General features: G+C 38.7%; 1 protein-coding gene across 2 annotated transcripts in view; it reads right to left on the bottom strand.

The window, feature by feature from the left end:
* The window catches only part of DDC (dopa decarboxylase), a 77,234-nt gene that overhangs the window by 51,516 nt on the left and 3,930 nt on the right, over positions 1-21,788 (bottom strand). Inside the window, exons 1-2 of one of the 2 annotated variants that reach the window (XM_005235410.4) lie at positions 9,807-9,938; positions 3,768-4,001 (exon numbers count right to left, since the gene is read on the bottom strand). In XM_005235410.4, coding sequence (XP_005235467.1) covers positions 3,768-3,968 — 201 coding nt within the window. In that variant the 5' untranslated portion in view covers positions 3,969-4,001; positions 9,807-9,938. Of the gene's footprint in view, positions 1-3,767; positions 4,002-9,806; positions 9,939-21,788 lie in introns of those variants that run through there. The other variant, XM_027783838.2, reaches the window with a different exon arrangement.

The raw sequence follows: 21,788 nt of genomic DNA, 5'->3' as shown, positions 1-21,788 counted from the left end.
TTCAGTAATTACCACTCTAATGCTTCTCAGAGACATTTTATTTCCCAGATTTCTTATAAGGGTGTCTGTCTTTCTGTATCTTGCTTAGTCTAAGCAAGAGTCTTCCTTTACCGCACACTAAGGATAGGTACTTCAGCTGAAAGTTCATAGATTAATGGGTCCAATGTGAGGAAAATTAGCATCTTCAGTGCTGCTATTTGCAGTTACAACTAAGCTTGATCATTTTTGGCTCTAAAAAAGGAGGAGATAAATTTCAAGAGAAAAGTCTGAGAGAGAAGGGTGACTCCCACTGATTTTTTTTTTATATGCAGATCTTTTCCACCTCGGCTTCCTGCTGTGGGGATCAGAGTTCAGCAGTTGTTCCCTCAGTCTCTGTGTTAATGTTAGGAACTTAGCACCATTATGGTCATTATCATTTAGTGGACTACCCTTTAAAGGTCTACATCCAATTTCACAAGGTGTCTCTGTAAAGTTTTACCAATTATGAATGCTTGTTCTCCTATAGGGTAAAGACAGCAATGGATACTATGTTATTGCTTTGTACAATTAATTGATCCTCACTCCTCTGAAGGAACACCATTTTCACACTTTCAGTCATCAGTAGCAAATATCTGAACACAACTAATGCAGTAAAGATGTCAGCATGGAAGAAACAAGAATAACTTATGGGCCACTGATTGCTTATGGGCAAAACAAGGGTTTTTTATGACCTCTGTTGTATTATTCTTTATGAAGAAGCCCAGTTTTAAGACTAGTGGGACCCTCCTTGAGGATCAGCTCCTAGAAGGGATCCACCTGAATAACTGGGGCAAAAATATCTTCGCAGTCAGGCTCACTAACCTGGAAGGAGAGATTTAAATTAGCAAAAATAAGGGAAGGAGAGAAAAATCCAGAGTCAAGGTGGACCAAGTTGGCAAGCAAAGGGTGTAACAAGGACAACAGCAATCTTGAAAACAAGGTAGGGCTAAAGCAGGCACACCCCAAGTGTATGCACATAAATAAGGAAGTGCTGAGAGGACAGCTTTGTGGGGGGAAGCTCTTGTATCTTTTTTTGGGAAATCAGCACAAGTGGGTGCCTCTCTGAAGCACCTCTACGCATGGGGAACAAACAAGAGGAACTAGAAGGCTGTGTGCTGTTACAGCATTGTGATCTCTTTCAGATCACAGAGATGTGGTGGACAAGGGGAGAGCACAAGATACCATTAAGACTTTTAATACTGTCTCCAATAACATCTTTACTGACACATTGACAAAACATGGACTAGATAAGTGGACAGCATAGTGAAAATGGGCTAAACTGTCAGACATAGGGTTGTGATCAGTGGCATGAATACCATGGCCAGTACTGTTCAACATCTGCATTGATGACCTGGATGATGGGACACCCCCAGCAGTTTTGCAGATGGTATACAACTGGGAGGAGTGTTTGATACACTGTATGATCATGCTGCAATTCAAAGAGACCTCAACAGGCTACAGAAATGAACCATCAGGAATATCATGATCCTCAACAGAGAAATGCAAAATTCTGTACCTGGGGAAGAATAGTCCCCCTGCACCTGTACAGGCCGGGGACTGACTGGCTAGAAAGCAGCTCTGCAAAAATAGACCGGGGGGTCCTGGTGGACAAACTGAACATAAGCCAGCAATGTGCCCTTGCAGCAAACCAGGCCAACAGCATCCTGGGCCACATTAGGAAAATGCTGCCAGCAGCTCAAAAGAGGTGATCTTTCCCTTTTACTCAGCACTGATGAGGCCACACCTGGAATGTTGTGTCCAGTTCTGGGTTTTCCAGTACAAGACAGACATGGACATACTGGAGTGATTCCAGTGAAGGGCCATGGAGACGATTACTTACAGCATCAGTCATATAATGAGAGGCTGAGAGAGCTGGGATTGTTCAGTCTGCAGAAAACTCAGGGGACATCTTGTTAATGTGTAATAAACACCTTATGGGAGGGTGTAAAGAAGATGAAGCCAGATTCTTCTCAGTGGTATCCAGTGACAAGACAAGAAGAAATGTGTACAAACTGAAATACAGAAAATTCCACTTAAGAAAAAGCTTTTTTACTGAAGGTGGTTGAACTTACAGACAGATTGTGAAGACCATGCTTGAAGTCACTCAACAGGCAGCTGGACATGGTCCTGAGCAACCTCTTCTAACTGACTCTGCTTTGAGCAGTGAGCGTGGACCAAATGATCTCTAGAGGTGCCATCCAACCTCTACTATACTACGTCTTTGTGATTCTGCGCTCATGTGAGTCTTCAGCATTTAGCATAAACAATGCAGGCAGAATCAGAGTTACCATAAGAACTGTAATATATGTACTTGTGCTTTTTGTGTCACAAACACTAACATTTCACACCAGAGGAAAGTTTTGGATAGAATATTTCTTCTTCAGAATGTATCACTTTAAAAGTTAATTTACTTGCAGGGAATGTAAATACCAAGAAAAAAAATCAATTTAGTTAAGAGGGAACATGACATGTTGATGACATAATTGGAATTCAATGTCTCACTTTCTATTCTCAAGTGATTCATCTCTGATTTTTTTAATTTATTATTTTATTGAATGTTTTCAAGTGTTCAAAGCAAACTATTTTCTGTTCTACTTCACAGACAAAAAAATATTGGTTAGTATTTTCTTACAATGAAAAAGAGAAGGCAATTGTACCTATGAGCAGCAATGAAAGTATTTGCATGTGTTGGATGTAATTCTTTTATCTAATCTGCACTGATTTAATTCTGTTGGATTCAAGACTTCATAAACAAATCTTTAGGAAGAGTGGAGAGATTTCCTGAATTCGGTGGAACTGTTGCCTGTGAAAGGACAGCAGGGTTGGCTCCAAGGGAAACAAGATAAAGTCATATTGAATATCAAATATTTACATTGGTCAATGAAAAGGAATTTGTATTATAGAACACTGACTGAACACATTTGCAGAGCGGTGGCTCCATGTCCAGTCACATCGCAATCATATCACCTAGCTACATCCAGAGAAGCAACCCAAAGTGGTTATTGCAGAGATCCAAAGGAGAGATTCCTCATTAACCTTTTCTAATAATCCAGTCTTCAAGCTACTTAGAGGCCTTAGAAAACAAGCATATATTTAAAATAAAAATGGTATACCATGAGTGGAAAACCAAGAAAGATTCAGAACTGGACAATTGACAGATGCTTTGCTCTGCATTGTCTGTCCAACACTGATCTAAAAAGTACTAGAAGTTGACATTTAGGAGAGTAAGTCAACAGAACAAGTATTGGAGAGAATCCTTTCTAGTCAACTCTTTAATAAAAAGACATTTCCTAAGAGAATTTTAACATTTAAAGATCAGCTTGAAGGAACACTTTAGGCACAGCAGACTAATAAAAATCCCATTTTGTAAAATATTTACTGTGCTTTGCAAGTAGCAAAAATATCACATGAAATTGAAAGTTATGAAGCTTTGCTTTTGAAATTGAAAGTTATGAAGCCTTGCATTAACCAATCCAAGGGAGGAAAAGGGATTATTTCCAAAAGCAAGCCTCGCATGAAGCAAAAAAATTATTTATTTCAAGCAAGAACAGAAAAAATTACTTGTAAAAAGTGTTAGATGATATTTAACTATGGACATAAAGCAGACTTCTGCCTTCTACAAGCTAATCGGTGTGGGTACTTATGTTTGTAAGGTCTAGCTGCCGCAGCCTTCAAACCACACTTTCCTTAAAGTCTTTGAAAACTTAACTGCAGTGTTCAACATCACACTACAGATTCATTTTTCTTACCCCTGGCATAATGATCTTCTCAATGTCTTTAAAGACATCCTCAAAGCTCTCAGGATCCTGAGGTGCACAGTCTGCAATGAGGGGCCTTAGATAGCCTGGTTCCACATCTGGGAACACCTGTCTTTTATCTATCTTCTCCAGGTAATCTGCAATATAGTCCACCATCTCCTTCCCTCTCTTGCGGAACTCTGCAGCATCCATGGGTATCAGAGTTCAGGATTTATCAGGAAAACCCTAAAAAAAAAAAAAGAAGGTCACTTTTGAAAGGAAATTTTATTAGTTTTAAACCTGTTACCCAAATGACTTACAGGATTACTCATACCGCCTTTTTGAAAAGACCACACACACTTTTATTTCTGCATATTATTAGGCCAAGCCCCAGACAGTGTTGCATTCTGCTCACTCGAGTATTTGCTGGACATTATGTAGAAGTAAATCACAGTGTTCAGTCTTTGATGTCTAGGTCATGACGTAGATCAGCTTAAAACAGATAGGCCGTATCTTTAGCACAGCAGAGCAGTAGAGGCACGTCAATGAAGATTCAGAAATCACAGATTTAATCCCTACTGCTGCTGGTTGACACAAGGATGTGGCACTGTCATGTGGCATATAATCAACTCCCTCCTGCCTTATAAAGAAGTCTAAGAAAAGAGCATGCTATGTGTCTCTGTGATAATCTATAATAACCACAGTTATCACAGTGATCCACTGTGCTGCCCTGTCATTTCATCTACTTCTTGCCTCCTGTCTGGCCTCAAGATTTAGCTTTTTTACTCTTTCACTGTAAATGCACATGCTGTTCCATTTACAACACCTTATCACCTTATTTCTTACTGAGGTTTCAATTAGAATTCACTTAGAGTTATCTGTACTGTATTTTGCAGGAAGATGTGAGGAAACTCAGTCTGGGGCTGTCCCTATTTCCAAGATGTCAGGCTGGAGCTCTGGGTTGTGCTTTGAGCTAGGCAGAGACTGTGTGAGCCCACTCAAGGTGATATGTAGGTCAGCTGACATGAGCTGGAATTTGCCTGCAAAGTGCTGTGCAAACATAAATTTCTATTGCTAGGGTGCCTGCTCCTGCCATCGTGGCCCACCCAACTCTTTTACTGTATGTGGCTGTGCATTTTGACTGCTCAGTGAACACAAGGTTGAGACCACAGTGCCTATAAAGCATCCAAGAGTCTTTGTACACTCTGAGTGAGTGATACTGTTCCTTGGGATCTAATATGAAAATTGGCCAGTAAAACAAAGTTATTGCTGGTGTAAAGAATGCTTAGTTTGTATACCTTCAGATCTCAACTTTGTAAGGAAGTAATTATATTAAGCACAATGTGAATATTAGGTAATTAAGAGACAATTTCTTAGAAAACAATTATTTGTGCTAAGGAATTATAACTGAGAACATCATTTTGAGTTAAGAGACCCTTCTGGGCTTTATTATATTTGAATCAGAACATTCACATTGCAAAGGAAAGACATCGTTGATAATCATCATCCTAGAGACATCTCTGCTGCCACAAATAGGGGTTCTGGGATTTGTGTGGAGCAGCTCCTGCTGCTATTTGAGAAGTCAGGATGCTGCTGTAGGTCATCAACCACTTGGGAAAGCAAGGATCTGCACAGTAGGGACTTCCAGTCCCTTGGAGAATAGCTGTTCTTATTGCTGTTTTGTTAAGAGTTCTATTACTCTCTTTAACCATCATGTAAGTGTTTATTTGGCTCTCTCTATGCCTTTCTGAAAGGGGAATTAGGGCCCTTCTCAGATCTTGCTACTAAGTTGCTGGAAATGCATTACCAGTAGTCATTATAGTCCTCAGAGGGTTCTGGTGGGCAGCTTTGTGTGTCATCTCCTCTTTGAAAGACTGCATTTAAGCAAGTAGTTTTGTTTCTACTCCTTTACAACCAGGATGATGCCATTTCTTCAATACCTCCCAAATCTTCCGTGCATTTTCATTTAACACATCTTTGATTGCAGTTCAGAATTCTAATAAACTTTCTAAATAAGTCAGCATGAACTGAATATGCATCTCTGTAGCAGCAATCTAATTACACCCCAAGGCTCAATTCTTTGGTTTAGCTATTTTTGCCACAAGAAATCTAAATATTGTACTGTTTCACTTCTTTTTCAAACTATCTCTAACTTAATCCTTAACTTATGCTTCATTGTTTCTTTTATGCTACTTTATTCATGAGTTCATTCCTATAGTATGCACTAAAGAACTCACATGTGGGAAACTATTTTTTTCTCTGGTTGCAGAGATGAAAGCTGTGAAAATAAGAATTTAACTCATGACTGCCAAATTAGTGGAACATGCCTGAGACTGAACTGACTCGGAACCTGAGGACTTGGTGTTTCTAGCTGTACTGTTGCTCACCACTGAGTTACAGTTATTCCTACAGACTTTTACACATGGCTCAGTTCAACTGATTATATCTCATTCAGTATCTGTAGGGCCAAGGAACTGTCAGTACAATGTCAGAACAGGTGAGACTACCACTATACTTCTCTTTAGCTTTACTTTGTATAAATCAAATATAGGGCATCATTTAACATAGTCTTCCATGGATTGCTGGGTCTTCTCCCAAAATATAAATCAAATGGCATAAATTCAATAGCATCATGTGTAAGCTCAAAACAGCTTACAAACACTCAGACAAAAATAAATTTACTTTATCGTATTACTACAACATAGATACTATGTTATATAGTTTGTGACTGTTCTTTTACTGCCCAGATTTTTTTTTTATTTGAAATTTCTTTCTATTCCAAGTAATATTTGCATCATCTTGTTCCTATATAATATGCTGATATAATTTAATGCCATTTTTATTATTACCAGTTTGGAAAAATTTCTTTTGGGTTATGTAAATAAAATTTAGGTCTAAACATGAGCTACACATTCTGTGGTTTCCACCTATGACCATGCATCTGAAATTTGTCACCTCAGTTTGACAAAATACACATATTAGATAATCACTGAGATCTTATTTGTTAATTTATCTTGCCTTGCTAACTATAGTTCTTCCCCAAAACTGGAGGTCTGCTGGCTCATCCTAACATTGTTTTGTCTGTGCTACTTCTATCATAAATCATTGTAGCAACAGCATTCTCAAAATTCAGGATAAAAAATTAAATTACTGGGGAAAACCATGGTTTTGCATGGGAGAAGTAATTGAACCAGGAAGCTTAACCATAAAGAATGGGAGAATGAACCACCCATCCTAAATCTGCCATAGTGGCTGCAGTGTTATAAACTAATATAAGCTAGTATCTAGTTAATCTCTAATGAACTTTCAATTCAGTTTGACCCAGTGACATCAATCTGCTTCAATCTGAAGTGAAGTATTTCATTCTTCTTTCCTCTAAAGACAATACTGAGAAATTAAAACCTATCTAAACATCTGTCTATTTTTATGTATCCATGCTTCTTCTTTCCTAAAAGTCCTTGCCTGAAAATTCCTTACCTACTGTAATACACATATCTCACTGGGAACTGTGAAGGCATACTCCTTGCAGAAACACAGTGGTCATTCAAAATTTCCTTCTCACCTCCTATTTTATATCTGTTCTTCTGTGAGTGACAAGACCCAATTACACTCTCATCCCTAATTTTATTCTCTTCCTCAACTGTTCATTATAGACCTCACTTCATCTGCTTGAAGGTATTACTTACTATGGAAGCCACATCCAGTAGACTGAATACCTGACAATTGTAATGCTTACCAGTTAGTATTATAAAAATGCAAACTACTTCACCTCTCTTCTAGTACAGAGTATTTCCTTCTACCTCTCACACGCATATACAACACATACACAATGCAACAACACAGTGCATAGAGACCTTCCCTCTATGCCAGTATGTTTTGAAAATATAGAATATGATTTTCTCAGAAGCAAAATAACTGAGATAACTCAGCCCTTAGGGTCTAAAATGAAAAGACTGTTTGAGAGCATCCATATTTTCTAAAGGGCTGAGTGTTACAATCTGTGCATACTCAAAATATCCACTGAAGTCAAAGGGACTTAAACTGCAAAATAATGCATTCCAAGCTTCCAAAACTAAATGGAAATTTCAGAGAAACTGAGCCTCCCTCTAAGGTATTTAATAGTGGTCTATTTTCCTGAAGGCCCACAAAATGTGACAAAGGTTTCACGCTTTCAGGGATCCCACTGCTCCCAGGATGAATTTCAGCATATTCAACATCTGTCAGCTGAAACCCAAGTGAGGAGAGCACAGCTTCTCAGGAGGCACCCTACCTAATTATCAACCTCTACCGCTTTTTAAGCACAGTCTGTATTCATGACAGCCTCACTCTGATTGATAAAATACATTTTTTCCAAGCATATATTATGTCTGAGTACTTTTGTTCCCAGCAAGAATCAATGAATATTGTCACCACCGCATACTTCTTCAGATCAAGTCCTACTTTACTGGAGAAGACTGAGTCTTGCTCTTAACTTCAGGTAAAAAACAAGAACAATCATGTTAAACTAAGTTATACCAATGTATCTTTTATTCCACCCCCACCCCCCCTTCATATATAAACCCTTTGCTCTTTAATTTTGCTGGAATTTGTCACAGGACAAGTACGCTACACAACCTAAAGTCGACATATCTTTTGCTGCTTTGCTTAAACTACCTTTCTTCCTCAGTGTACTGAAATTACAACATGGCAACATCATATTTTAGTGAAGTTACTAAAAACCGTCAGTAGTTTTTAGATTGTATTCTCAGTATAACGTTCATTTGTGAACCATTTTCTACTTTATTTGAAACTGAACCATACAAATGAGCAGTTTATGTACAATTAAGTATTAAATACATGTATAGGTATAATATTACATAGACGACACTCAGCCTATTCATTATTTCTGTTTAAAAGTATTGGCTATAATTTTAGAATCTATCTTTTGTATTAACTAAATATAAATGTAAAAGATAGCTAAAACTCTAGGGAAATTTGCTATGAAGAAGAAAAAGAGAAAAAAAACGAGGAAAAAAGAGGAAAAGAGAACAAGTGAAGAGAGGTATGTTCAACTTATTATGATTTTGAGTGCCTGTTCTCCAGTTCAAAGTAAAATAAAAAACAGATAATATAATGAAATCTTTTAGCAGCTCCTATTATTAAATACAGAAAGGAAAAAATGCATACTCACATTAATAGCACCTTAAACTAATAGCTGCATCGGCTCAAAAAAAGTAGTAACTGTGTATCTTTTGAATAAATGAGACAAGTGCACTTACTAATCTGCCAACTGATGCTACAGAATATAATTTAAAGGCTTGTGGTGCTACACTGATGCTCCTAAAGCCAGGAGGACTTTCTGTTACTGAGCTCAGCTGAAGGTTTTTGCAGCTGTTGCTACTGCTAAGCTAAACTTCTACTATTGGCAATAGGAGTATTGCCTGAATAATGATTGTAGGATTCAGCATGACTAAAAAGGAACTGTATCTACTCCGTACTTCTTCCTTTGCACAAATTAGGTATACGTGTTACAGACTACGTTTCATTTGAAATTTCCATTTTCCAGTTATAACTTTCTGGTTTTATTTATTGTGTCACTGGCACAGTCTGCAGCTTAGTAATTTTCCTTTCTGAAGTCCTACTATAGGGATTGGAAAGGGTTATTTCTGAGGAAAACCTTACATTAAAAAGTCATGCACTGAATTTATCTTGAAAATTTTATTATTCAAAGTATTTGGCAGATTATTTCTCAAGGTCTGCTGAGTTGTTCAGAACTGTTGCACTTGGAAAGGCAAGATATAAACTTTTGGATAAATGGGATTCTGCATTAATGTACATAAACAGTTATAGCTGACATACATCACATGTAAAAGCAAGCAAACACAAAATGAGATGCGCACACTACATTGTGCAAGCTTAGGTTAAAAAGAAATGCTTTTTGAGCATCCCGGATTATCCCTAAAATAACACAGGCTAGCTGTTTATGAGCTGAGCACCCACTCTACGTAAGCAATTGTTGCATTAATCCAAATGTACCTACACAAAGCTTTAAGGACAAAGAATGTTACTTACAGCAAGTTGGTAAGGTGGTTCCTTCTCCTCTGTCTTTCTCACTGTCTTTCTTTGCTCTCTGTGACAGCTATACAGCGCTAAGGATGCCGTTGCCAGCATATATAGGCACAGTACCCACGTCCCCTCAGCCTATCACAGCCAACTGCTTTGCATTGAACATGCCGCAGCCGCATCTCCCCCTCCTCCCACACCTCCTCCAAAACACACTTAGCAAAAAATCCTACCCGAAAGGCAAACGGATCCGACTGAGAAACGGCCATTGCCTGCATTAGCTGTGGTGTGTGTTTCCTTCCATCAAGCCCATTAACAAGTCTGGCAGTGGGTGGCTGCTCACATGCTCCCGCTCTGAGTTACACGCTCGGGGACAAGTCTGCTGGGCTGCTGCTGCAACAGCGAGTGCTTTGAACCACTTCTGTGCAACATTATTTTCAGGAAAGAAACACAACTACAGTTGAATACTACTCAAGTGACTGCAAGCTCTGAACAGGTTGTACATGTGAGATTAACATTCTCAGATGTGCTGTATCTAACTTTTTTCCAGTTTCTTTCATCATATGTATACTTAAAAACAATAGCAAACATTCAAGACTTGTTTCCCTGCTCTACAAGTTTCATGGGGAGTTCTGTTTCCTAGATGAATACTGCTAACTGCCTGTCATTGTCTATTTAGTTCAAGTTTGTCTTAAAAAATACTATCAGCATTTCATAGTCCTGAATAGTTTATAGCCAGGTAGTGTGGCAGGAGAACTGGGACTGCCACTGCTCCCAGACTGGTCGCCAGTGCACTGCAGTATTACAGCCTACCTTTTTGTGAGGGAGAAAAATGTTCCGGCTGTCATATATTTTAAAACTCTCATGGCTGTGTTTGCTGTTATAATGATATAAGGCCAATTACAACTCTGCCACAATTCTGAAAAAGCCTAGTCAAAATAAAAACAGGACCTAAAATCCACGAATGGGCTTTAGGGTTTTATCGCTTTTGTCCTGCTAGATGTTACTCTGTGATCTGACTTGCATTTTGAGTTTTTGGGTTGCGTCTGCTGTAATGATTAGTCTATAATCTTGAAAGATCAAGAAATCCCAGGACCACTTGCAGCTGGGTCTCAGTTGTTTTCCACCACAAATCAACTCCTGAGTGTGCAGGGTTATAGGCTGGACAAATTTGGACTCCATAAGAAAAGAAAGTGTTTTGGAGATTTTTTTTCCTGTTTTTTATTTCTCCCTGAATTCAACTGAAAAGGCTGAAAATGCAAAATGTGTTGTAAGGGTGTAAGAGATACAGAAACTGAAGATGCCTCTAGTAAACATAAATAACTCAATTCTAACTTCAATGTTTCACCCAAATGGCTTGCAAAAGGTAAATCACTTTCAAAGGAAATAAAAAATGGAAATTAAAATGAAATAAATACATTTTTTAAAATAAAATGCTGGTTTAATCAGAGTGTTGAAATACCATTCAAAGTCATTTGATGTGTTTTTACTTCTCTGCTGTACCTGTAAGTTACCTTAAAAGTTGCTGTGACCGAGCAGTAATTACAATTTATATTAAAATGGGGTTTTTTTATTTCTCTGGAAGAAAAAGAAAATAAAGTGTGAGAGATAAAATAAGCAAGGTGGAAAAAAGGAATTAAATGCCCTTCTAAAAAGAATAGCCCATGTCTCCCTATACTTCTAGTAATTCTGGCTCATACTACTTTTCATAATTCTCCTCATCAACTGTTGGCAATACACAAATCTTTGCCTAACAGAATCTTTCTGTGGTGGACAAAAGCAAGATTATTAATTTTTCTGTTACAGGTGCTGGCTAAGTGAGACCTGCTGTGGCCTTGCAAATTTCTTCCAGACCCTTCAATGTGTTAGCTCTTCCACAGAGAACTTCTCTTACTGCTGAAACACAGCGACTAGAGATCTCCCCTTTACTGCCAAACTGTGTCAAAATTCAAGATACCAGGTGTGAGAAATAACAGATGATGTTAAAAGGTTTGAAGGCCGGGGTTTGTTAGTAAGCAACAGATCATATTATTTACAGCTAACATGAGATAGGGTTCAGCATGTTTTTGTACGTGGATGTACATCACCCTGATGATGACATATAATGATTCTGTGCCCCTGCAGAAATGGTACCAATTTATTACCATTGCTAAACTCTATGCTTTGCAAACAAGTTGGGAGAGATAACGTGTTTGAACAGGAGGCTCCAGCACAGCACTGGAGAGTGATGCAGACAATGTACTATCAGTCACTTTGTAGTCCCATTGCCAGTCCCTGTGCGCAGGCATGGATCAAAGCAGAGGGAGTTGAACAGTTTGTACCCAATGTCCAACAGTTTTTACCTCTTCCATCATTATACAATGCAGATTAGAAATTAAAAAGCAGTTTTCCCAGGCCTTCAGTCCAGTTATAATTAGATGGCTTTATTCTCAGTTTTATTTTCCCTCACCTGAATGGCATGACGTCCATTTCATGCTAGCCTCCCGGTGAGCCTCTAGTTACTGAATTTGGTCAAGATATGTTTGTGCTGTAGACCACTGAGCCTAACATTATTTGAACAAAAGTGTTCTAAGCTATAATATGAATGGCTTTAAATTGACTCAGATATCATCAACATTTTAGATATGAGGAAATAACTTGAAACAATTAATTAGGAATCATAGTAGCACAAAGTTTGTGCCTGTTTTGAACATTTGGTGTCAAAGGAACAGTCACTGTTGCCTAAGCATAGAAAAAACACAAGTTTGTTGCTTCATATTTGGTTTACTCCTTATCTGTAGCTCGAGGATGCTATTTGGAGGCTGCAGGCCTTTTCTTCTGATTCTCTCACTCTTGCTCCTTCAAAAAAAGAACAGTAGTCTTTGTCTTTTTTTCCCCAAAATATTCTTCCATGAAAGTAACAATACCAGTAATGGGGGAAAAATCTACAAAAAGGGAAAGGAAAGAAAAAAAACCTCTAAGAATCACTCAGATGTACTAGAATTAAAAGTTCTTTTATGTTCCATAAACATGGTCCAAATCTGCATGAGCCATAAAGATGTGACAAGACAGAAGCAAGTATTTTAGCAGAAATGTGCAATGAACAATTTTCTGGATAAAATAAGGTTGCATTTCCTTTGGAAGAGAGTAAGAATTAAAGCCTTCAGACACAAATAGATGGATTACTTGCATTGTACAAGGATAAAAACTAAGTCTCCTGCAGAACATAAGTAGACTTTGCAACAGATCAGCCAGGAGATGAATCTCAGACAGAGCTGACAAACTGGGAAAGTATCTATCTTATCTTTCATGCATATTTTATGTGACTTGTTTTCCCTGTTCAGTTCCATATTGCTGTCTGTGTGAACCTGTGAAGGTAAACCAAAGAGGATAAGAAGGAACAGCTAGCAAAGTGAACATGGACACAGACTCAAACACACAGCTTCAGAGGAGTTAACGTACCACTCGCTAGTTTGAGGCAGCCTAAGCACTTTACTCTTACAGAAGCAAGCCTACAGAAAAGAGAGGTTGTGATGAACTGAAAAAGTGTCAATAGAAAAACTGACAGGCTGTGAAGAGTCACAGAGACAGTGAGAGCAGGCTGCAATCACAGTAGGCAGGCTCTTCCAATACAGAGATAGGAATAGCTTCTGCTGTGAGCTGAGATGATGTGCTTACCTAGGGGTGTAGGCACTGCTGGGGCACTCATCCAGCTCACAGAAAGAATTTTCTCAAGCACTGACTACTGTGAGCCTCACAGAAGCTGTGGCTCATAGATGAACTGCCATCAGGGCTTAAATGTGCTATTGAGATAGAAAAGCAAATTATAGCAGTTAGTTTATGAATGGAATAGTCCACTTGTGGATGAAAAGACACACCAAGGTGAGGTATGAGGAACAAGATGGCTTGAGATACAGGGGGAACATAATGCAGTGTTTGTTCTGTAAGTGACTTGTTTTGATCACTGTTTACAAAGATTTCAAAGATCACATAACGCTTGGTCCAGAAGACATTTTGTCAGTGGCTGTGATTAATGCATTGTCATGAGGACTATGCAATACCATGCACTGCTTGCAGTAAGCTTGGAAGAGCATTTACCACCAATATAAGCTGTGAGTCATTCTTTTTGGGATGAGAACAGCATTGCAATCTCCTCATAAAGAGCATGTTGGTGCTCAATTGTCTGAGATGACAGCTAGTACTATGGCAAGGGATCATACGGTGTTTCTTGCCCTTCCTCCCTGACAGCTTTGTTGCAAAGGTGTCTTCGCTTACCCTTCAGTCCTGTGCTAACATGAGCACCTTTCTAGAAAAGACCAATGCCAAATTCCTGGAGAATTTATGTTTAATATAACGTAAAAGTTACTGAGTACCTGGACTTTCTCCAAGAAAGAGAAATTACTTTACACATATCACAGACCAAAGACTCTGAAGAACTGAGTGGGAACTGAATCTTCCACATCCACAGGTCTCCCTGGTCATGGACACTCATTCACAGCTGAAGCAATGAGTAAGATAATGTTTGCTACCTTCTTCTGTGGGTTATTGTCTCTGTCTCAGAGGTGGCAGTGATATATGTACATGCCTCAACTGTTATGTTATGTAAATGCTTAGGAAGATGCATTTACACTAAGATGAGGCTTTCCATTAGAGCCGTGTGATCAGTATGCCCTGCTCCTCACCCCTGGTAATACGGTTAGCATAACCAACATCACTTCCTAAGACAGATGGCCATAAAATATAAGCGTGCTGATCACTTATCACCTCCTTCTCTCTTCCCCTTTTCAAGTGTGGTTGTCACCAGGAAGTGATGACCCGCATCATAGTACAGCTAAGATTCCCTTTCAGCATTGTGACAAGACTATTTGCCCACCAAACACTGCTGCCAGGATGTGGTGACATCAATTATGGAACAGGGAAGTGTAACAGCACATGAGATATTGCCTATAAAATAAAGCAGCTGCAAGTCCTGCTGCTGGACAACAAAACCCATGATCCCCCAGTGGTCTGAGATGTGTCCACCATTGTATTCTTCCTCTGAAGACTGAGTGACAGTGAGTCACATTCCTTTGGGTAAAGTCTGAGTCCAGATTACGATTAGTGTATCATGCAGTGATTATTAAGAATTTGACCCCATCTGCAGAGGGTCCAGGTGACTAAAAGTCTAGGTAACTAAAGACTCCAGATAGTGAGAAAGCTACACTGATTACTAGAAATTTGGCTTAACTAGAATTATGATAATTGATAACTTTGTGCAACAATAAGCTACACTAAATGCTAGAAATCGTAGGTAATAATAAGCTATGCTGATAATTGAATATTTTATGTAATAATAAAGCTCTAATTGTTAAGTACAATCCTGTGGTCTGTCCTCATTCTACCAAAAATCCCCAAAAGAACCTGTCTGTCCCTGTAGCATTGGGTGACAGAGCCACCAAGTGTTCACATGCTCCATCCTGCCAACTCTGTAAGAAGGGCAATCATTTCCAGCTAGGAGACAAAACAGGCAGCCAGGAAAGATAACAGCTTAAGCTGCTGCAGGTAGCTTCACCACAGTGCAGCCAGCCGTATCCCTACTCAGAACTGCCTGCCATCTGTTCTCCTTATGATACTGTTCACTTCTACACCTCAGATAATCACAGCTTCCACATTATCATTAGGAGAGACAGGCTCTCACTTAGACAGGATTTACATGTGACTAGAGGAGACGGGCAGTTAAATAAGAAAGATAGTCTGATGCATTCATTACCTTTGCGCTCAGAGGCCTTAGTTCAAGTTCTTCTTTTCAAGTACAGATGCAAGTCTGCCATATGCTGTGCAATTCTGCCTCAGGGGCAGCTTCCATAAAATATTTTGCTAGGAAGGGTTGTTCTCTTCCAGCTTATTTTTCTGTGTTACCACATTTGGCTCCAACTCCATTTGGATTCCAAATGGCCTAAATCTAGGCCAGTTTTAAAGTGGCAGCACCTCCCCACCCACACTCTGGCAGAGTTTTTCCCTAGTCAGAGGCACAGATTTTGAACCTCTGTGTACTGAGGTCAGATGCTGCCAGCCTAGAAGCAACCTGCCTTTACAGCAGTGTGACATTCTGCATAGTTCTCTAAAAGACAGTCTAGGAAACTTTGGGGTGGGGTGGGGTGAGATTTCTGCTTTTTTTTCTTCCTGCTAATTCTTTGAAAACCTGTCTCTTTAATTTAGGAGCAACCTTGATTTGAATAGTCTTAAGAGACACTTCTTCCACTTCTACCACCAGGCTAACTTTCGTCAGCAGGAAGTGGCTAAGAAATGTCATTTTGCACTCTTCTTCAGTGCTCAGAAAATACAGAATGGAGTGAAAGTATGCTGAGGAAAGGATAATCACTACCACATTTTATGTTACATATACTACAACATATAATGGAGCAAAATACCCTACTTCCCTGTAGCTTCTGATGAATTCTAGGGGATAGTATTTTTGGTTTCTCTCTTTCAACAAGACACCAGTCTATTCCTATTGCCCACTGAAGGAAAAATTAAGAAAACTGATCTGCATCTACATTCTCTGACTTGTGAATGATTTGCAAGCACATTTTACATTGGTTGCTAATTTTGTTTCTTGGCATGTAAAATCACACTAACCTTTCATCAAAATCATGATTTATTTATTGTGTTTTATACAATAATAAACTCATACAACCCAAGTCAGTAGTCTACATGTTATGTAACTGCAGTCTTCAATATAAATAATTGCATTAATTAATCTACTATATAAAAGCAAAGCTGAACTCAAGATTCAACTTCAAGTACCATGCATGCCAAGCATATTCCAAACCTGCAAAATTGCTAAGATAAAGGAAATAACCCAATGCAATGTTAAACAAGGGATGAATTACATGACCTCCTTACAAAGGAAGACACTTCCTATTCACTGAAAAAACATGAGAAATAGTGTTATATGTTCAATGGATACTTATAAAAACAGTTGGTTTCTACCAATCCTAAGATAGCAAGCTGTCACGAAAAGCCAAAGAGTATTTCTGGATCCTCAAGACAATACACTTCTCTTCAGCTCTGCAGCTTACAGCTCTGCTGGCTGCTACTTCTGCTACCCAGGAAGACAACCTGTAAAACTGTGATGGCAAGATGACCAGAAACATCCTCAACTAGCATGTGGAATGGGGAATAAGGGATCCAGAACATGTGTTAAGACTTAAAACACTCGCTATGGCTCTGCCTGGTGAATTTGGAATAGATAGGTGGAGCTGTGGGTTTTCTTACAATGAAGCTGTATTCACATCCCTATCAGGCATCTAAATTTAATTATTTTTTTTCCAGGAAAAATGGGATTGGGACTGAACCAGGAATGTAAAGGCACTGTGCAGTGAAGCAGAGAATAACATAAAAATTACAGCAGAAGACACAAATTCCTGTACTTACAGCTCAGCTACACTTCATCACCTAGCACTACCCACTTCATATTTCTCTCTGTTCCCCATTAAATACCGATCAAATAAGCCATTCACATTCATACCATTTCCTGTTGGTTGAAAAGATAACCTTTCTGTTGTTTTTCAAACAAATGAGTCATGCTTCTAGGTCTACATTTGCTCAGTTTTCCTTCCAGTTTCCTTTTACAGATACTTTTCTTGAGCAAAAGGATGTTTTATGATGCTTTCAATACAACAAATTCTGATGCATCATCCCAGTAACTTCCGAGCATCTTCACTACTTATCAGAGGCTTGTCCTGGTTTTGCCTGGGATGGAGTTAATTTTCTTCTTAGTAGCCAGTACAGTGCTGTGTTTTAGCTCTGATGTGAGAACAATGTTGCTAACGCACTGATGTTTTTAGTTGTTGCTGGGTAATGTTTGTACTAAGTCACGGACTTCTCGGTTTCTCAGGCCCTGCCAGTGAGAGGGCTGGAGGGGCACGGGAAAGTGGGAGGGGACACAGCCAGGACAGCTGACCCGGACCAGTCAAAGAGGTATTCCGTACCATGGGACAGCATGCTTGGTATATGAACTGGAGGGAGCAGCGGGGCCTGCTGATCAGTGCTTGGAGACTGGCTGGGCATTGGTCAGCGGGTGGTGAGCAGTTGTATTGTGCATCACTTGTTATCCTGTTTCCCTTTCCCTTTGGATTTTAACCTTTCCCCATCTTTTCATTATAACTGTTGCTGTTGATGATGATACTATTATTATTTCATTTTAATTCTGTTTCAATTATTAAATTGTTCTTCTCTCAACCCTTGAGTTTTACATTCCTTTCTGATTCTCCTCCCCATCCCTCTGGGTGCAGGGGAGCGAGTGAGCGGCTGTGTGGTGTTTGGCTACTGGCCAGGGTTAAGCCATGACAGGCTTCTGTTGTTAAAGTAACTACCAGTAGTTTGTAGGAACTGTATTTTTTCAAAAGACCAATCTTCATAAAACAAGTACTGGATTCACTTCTAACATGGAGTAGTGCTGAGCAGTAGAAACTGCAAAAAGATCACAAATAACACCTGGTAGCAAGGTCAGCCATATTAGATGTGATACTCTTTGTCATGTAATAATGTTGTAATAATGCAATGTAATAACATTCCAAGCTTCAGAATAGTGATCTCCCTTCTTCACACAAATTTTTGCATGTTATGTACCAAACATATGTACACTAAAAATAGATACTTAAAAGCAACGTGCAGCAAATAGCCTCCATCACAAGTTCTTCTTAAGAATGAGGGTGTGGAGGCTACACTTTATGCTAGGAACAAGCAAGATAACTCAAAGGTCCATGAATATGCCTGTCCTATTAAAACAGCACAAACGAGCCAATAGGTCCACCACAGAACCTGCAGAATATCAAGATCTTTTTAAGTTTCAAAAACAATGAAACATGGGAGTTAGAGATGATTTTCTAAATAAAAAGGTACCCAAAATTTGTTTTTTAACAGCCATTTTCAACAGCAGGATAAATAAGAGCAGGTGAGAAAGAAGGTACTAACAGACAGTACTTACTGATCTTTAATAAAGTTTTTTAATATTTTGTAAGATTAGTAACCCTGGCTTCCCTATATTTATTTATTCCCACCTTTAATACCTTACTCCTTCTGCCAGCTATGAAATTTCACTCAAATTTATGTGCCCTTAAATGACTACTCATAAAGAGGTATTACATCAAAAACTGTTGCTCCAAAAGGACGCAATGTATTTTTAAGAGTTGTACATTAAAAAGCATAAGAAATCTGCACATGAAATTTAGGAAAATGTTGCCCAAAAGAACTTTCAAAATAATGAAAAAGTTGTAGCAACAAAGACTGAGATTTTTTTTTCTTTTCCTTTTTTTTTTTTAAAACCTTGAAAGGAAATGTGTGAGGAAGTCACAGTAGCAGCAAATGAGTAGTTCACCACTCAAAGTCATTTAAAGACTAACACACAGTTCTGTAATTACTAGGCTGAACAGAACAACATTCAACATGGTAACAAATCATTGTAATGGTAATTTTGTTTTTAAAAAAGAAAGGAACATTAAATGGGCAAAAAATATATTTGTATCTCAGATCCTTGTGGTAGATACTGCTAGAAAGGAAATCACCCAAAGCCAGAAGCATACTCATTAGGATGTACAACAGAAATATGCATCAATAACGTTGAAAAGGGGGAGGTAGAGGCAGGCAAAAGAACAATCCAGGGCATGGATCATACAAAAGTTGTGTGCTATCGGCAGACATTCTTGAGGTCAGCCTTATAAACAGCTAAGCTGCTGATGCAGCTACAGAGAATCCTTACACTTGCACACAGTGATAATAATGTATTCTATTTGTGTGTGTGTGTGTCTTACCTTTCATTAGCACAAAACACATTTGTAAAGCTCTGAGGTTTATTTTTTTATTTAAAACTTTGCATCACAATAAACATTATTTTCAGCAGCACAGCACAAAAAGGCACCTACCCCGCAGCTGTGGCGGGCCTCACAACTGTGGTCCTGCAATACTTACTCAGGAATCAACACCTATGTACCCAGTCTCTAGCTGTCTAAAGATAATGGCACCATATGGGCCCATTTAAAAGCTGGCAAGGTACGCACATAAGGGGACCATGGACTGGGCCCTGTCAGCAGGGTCAAGAAAAAATTTCTGGCATATGCAAGGCAGCAGAAAACAGGAAAGGGAGTGTGAGGCCCCTGTCATGTTAGCAACCAGCAAATGAAGGACTTCTGAAAGCCTGGAAAGATCTTGTAATAGGAGCTTAACATATATAAGCATGTGTTTACATACCTGCCTGAGTAAAGGCTGTACAGTAGTATGTCACTAACCCTAACATGACAAGGAAGGTATCACTAAATAATCAAATAAATCATAGGACATGATAAAAAGAAGGATTCTAGGGACAGATGCCAACAGTAAATATAAATTTCCTTGGAGGAAAAAGAATACCAAAGAAACAGAAGATTATGCCAGAGGAAAAATGCTTTCTATTACTTAATTTGTTATTTTGAATTACTCAGTTGAATCGGTTAATTAAGGTGAATGAGTAACAAGCAAATACATTTGACCTCAGGACTTATATTTCTGAGTAATGATAACTCTGTATCTACATTTGTTGTGAAGTCTGACAGTACACCCTGGTTTATCATCAGTCCTTAATACTAAATAGCATTAAGTATAGTCATACAGAGATTTCCATGCTATTTCTCTACAATCAAGCCTTTCTTTCGCATCTACATTGTAACATTAAATTTTATTCACACATTAATTTGGAAACTTACTGCTATAAGGGGGTTTTCTCCACAGATTTAGATAATCAATAGGGTACTTTTAATTATTAATGCTTTAATATTTAATATAAGGACAATGTTAACACCTTCCTAGTTTCTGCCTTTCATGATAAATATTTCCAAAAGATATTCTGTAGCCATATTTATTTTTTTTCCCCAAAGATTAATTCTTTTACTCCCTGGGTGTTTCCATTTCCTATGCAAATTCTGTAAGATTAGCTGATCTTTTATGCTTGGGCAGAAAATACTACCATCTTATGGAACATCTTGAGTAGTGTCAATATGTCAATAGCCATGGGCAAAAGATACATACAACATTCCTCTTTCTCTCCCAAAAGTTCTCTTTTGTGACTAGCCATTACTACAGTATTCCTCCTGCTCTACCCTTTCTATGTCTTGTCTCAGTCAGTTACTGCCGAGGAGGTCTGGTAGACTCCTCTACCTCAGCTGCCTAAAATGCATGAAAGCTGCATTACCTGAGAGCTTTTGTACTTGTTAGTAAGCATATGAAAGCTTGCAGTGAAAGGACATCATCCCACCATCCCATTCCCCCTGCTCCCTAGCCTTTTTTTTCCTATTAAAGATGCAGCCACAGGAACTGGGGGCACAACAGCCAGGAATGTTATATGTTGAATAGTCAGTAGTCTCAGGAAGCTCAGTAACACTGATTCTGAAGCAACACAGCATACAGAGGGAGGGTAGAATTAAGCCTCCAAAAATCTTCAGGGCCAAACTAATGGACTTGGTGGCACTGCTGAATGAAAATCCTCTGTTTAATATGTAGTATGATCAAGAATAGCAAGAAGTTTGGATCCAATAAGAACAAGCTGGTGAATTACACAAAAAATATTCTAGTGACTTTTGATCCATTGTTGGAACAGTTCTGGGATATTCAATATTCTTTCAGATTTTCACTTTCAAAAAGACTTCGTTGCCTTCCTGGAATTTAAGAGAAGATTTCTCTTCAAAGGCACTTACTCCCTCCTCTAGGGAAGATTCAAATGAGCGGGCCTGGTTAGCTCTGAAAACAGAACAACATGAAGGAAGCCAAGGAAAGGGTAAGGGAAAGAAAGAGTAAAGGAAGAAGATAAAGAACTTCTTTCTGTTTTTCAAATTTCAAAAGCCCAAGAGGGACTACTCGGTGAAATTAAAAGATAGCAGATTAAAAACAGACAGAAGGAAACACTTTTTCACATGATGTGTGGTTAAAACTGCAGAAAAAATAATTACCACAGGAAGCACTGCAGTCAAGAACTCAGCAAGATTCTGATGGGTTTGCAGA

The sequence above is a fragment of the Falco peregrinus genome, chromosome 3, assembly GCF_023634155.1.
Source record: "Falco peregrinus isolate bFalPer1 chromosome 3, bFalPer1.pri, whole genome shotgun sequence".
NCBI lineage: Eukaryota > Metazoa > Chordata > Aves > Falconiformes > Falconidae > Falco > Falco peregrinus.
The sequence above is the reverse complement of the archived record's forward strand: the minus strand, read 5'-3'. Positions and strand labels throughout refer to the sequence as shown.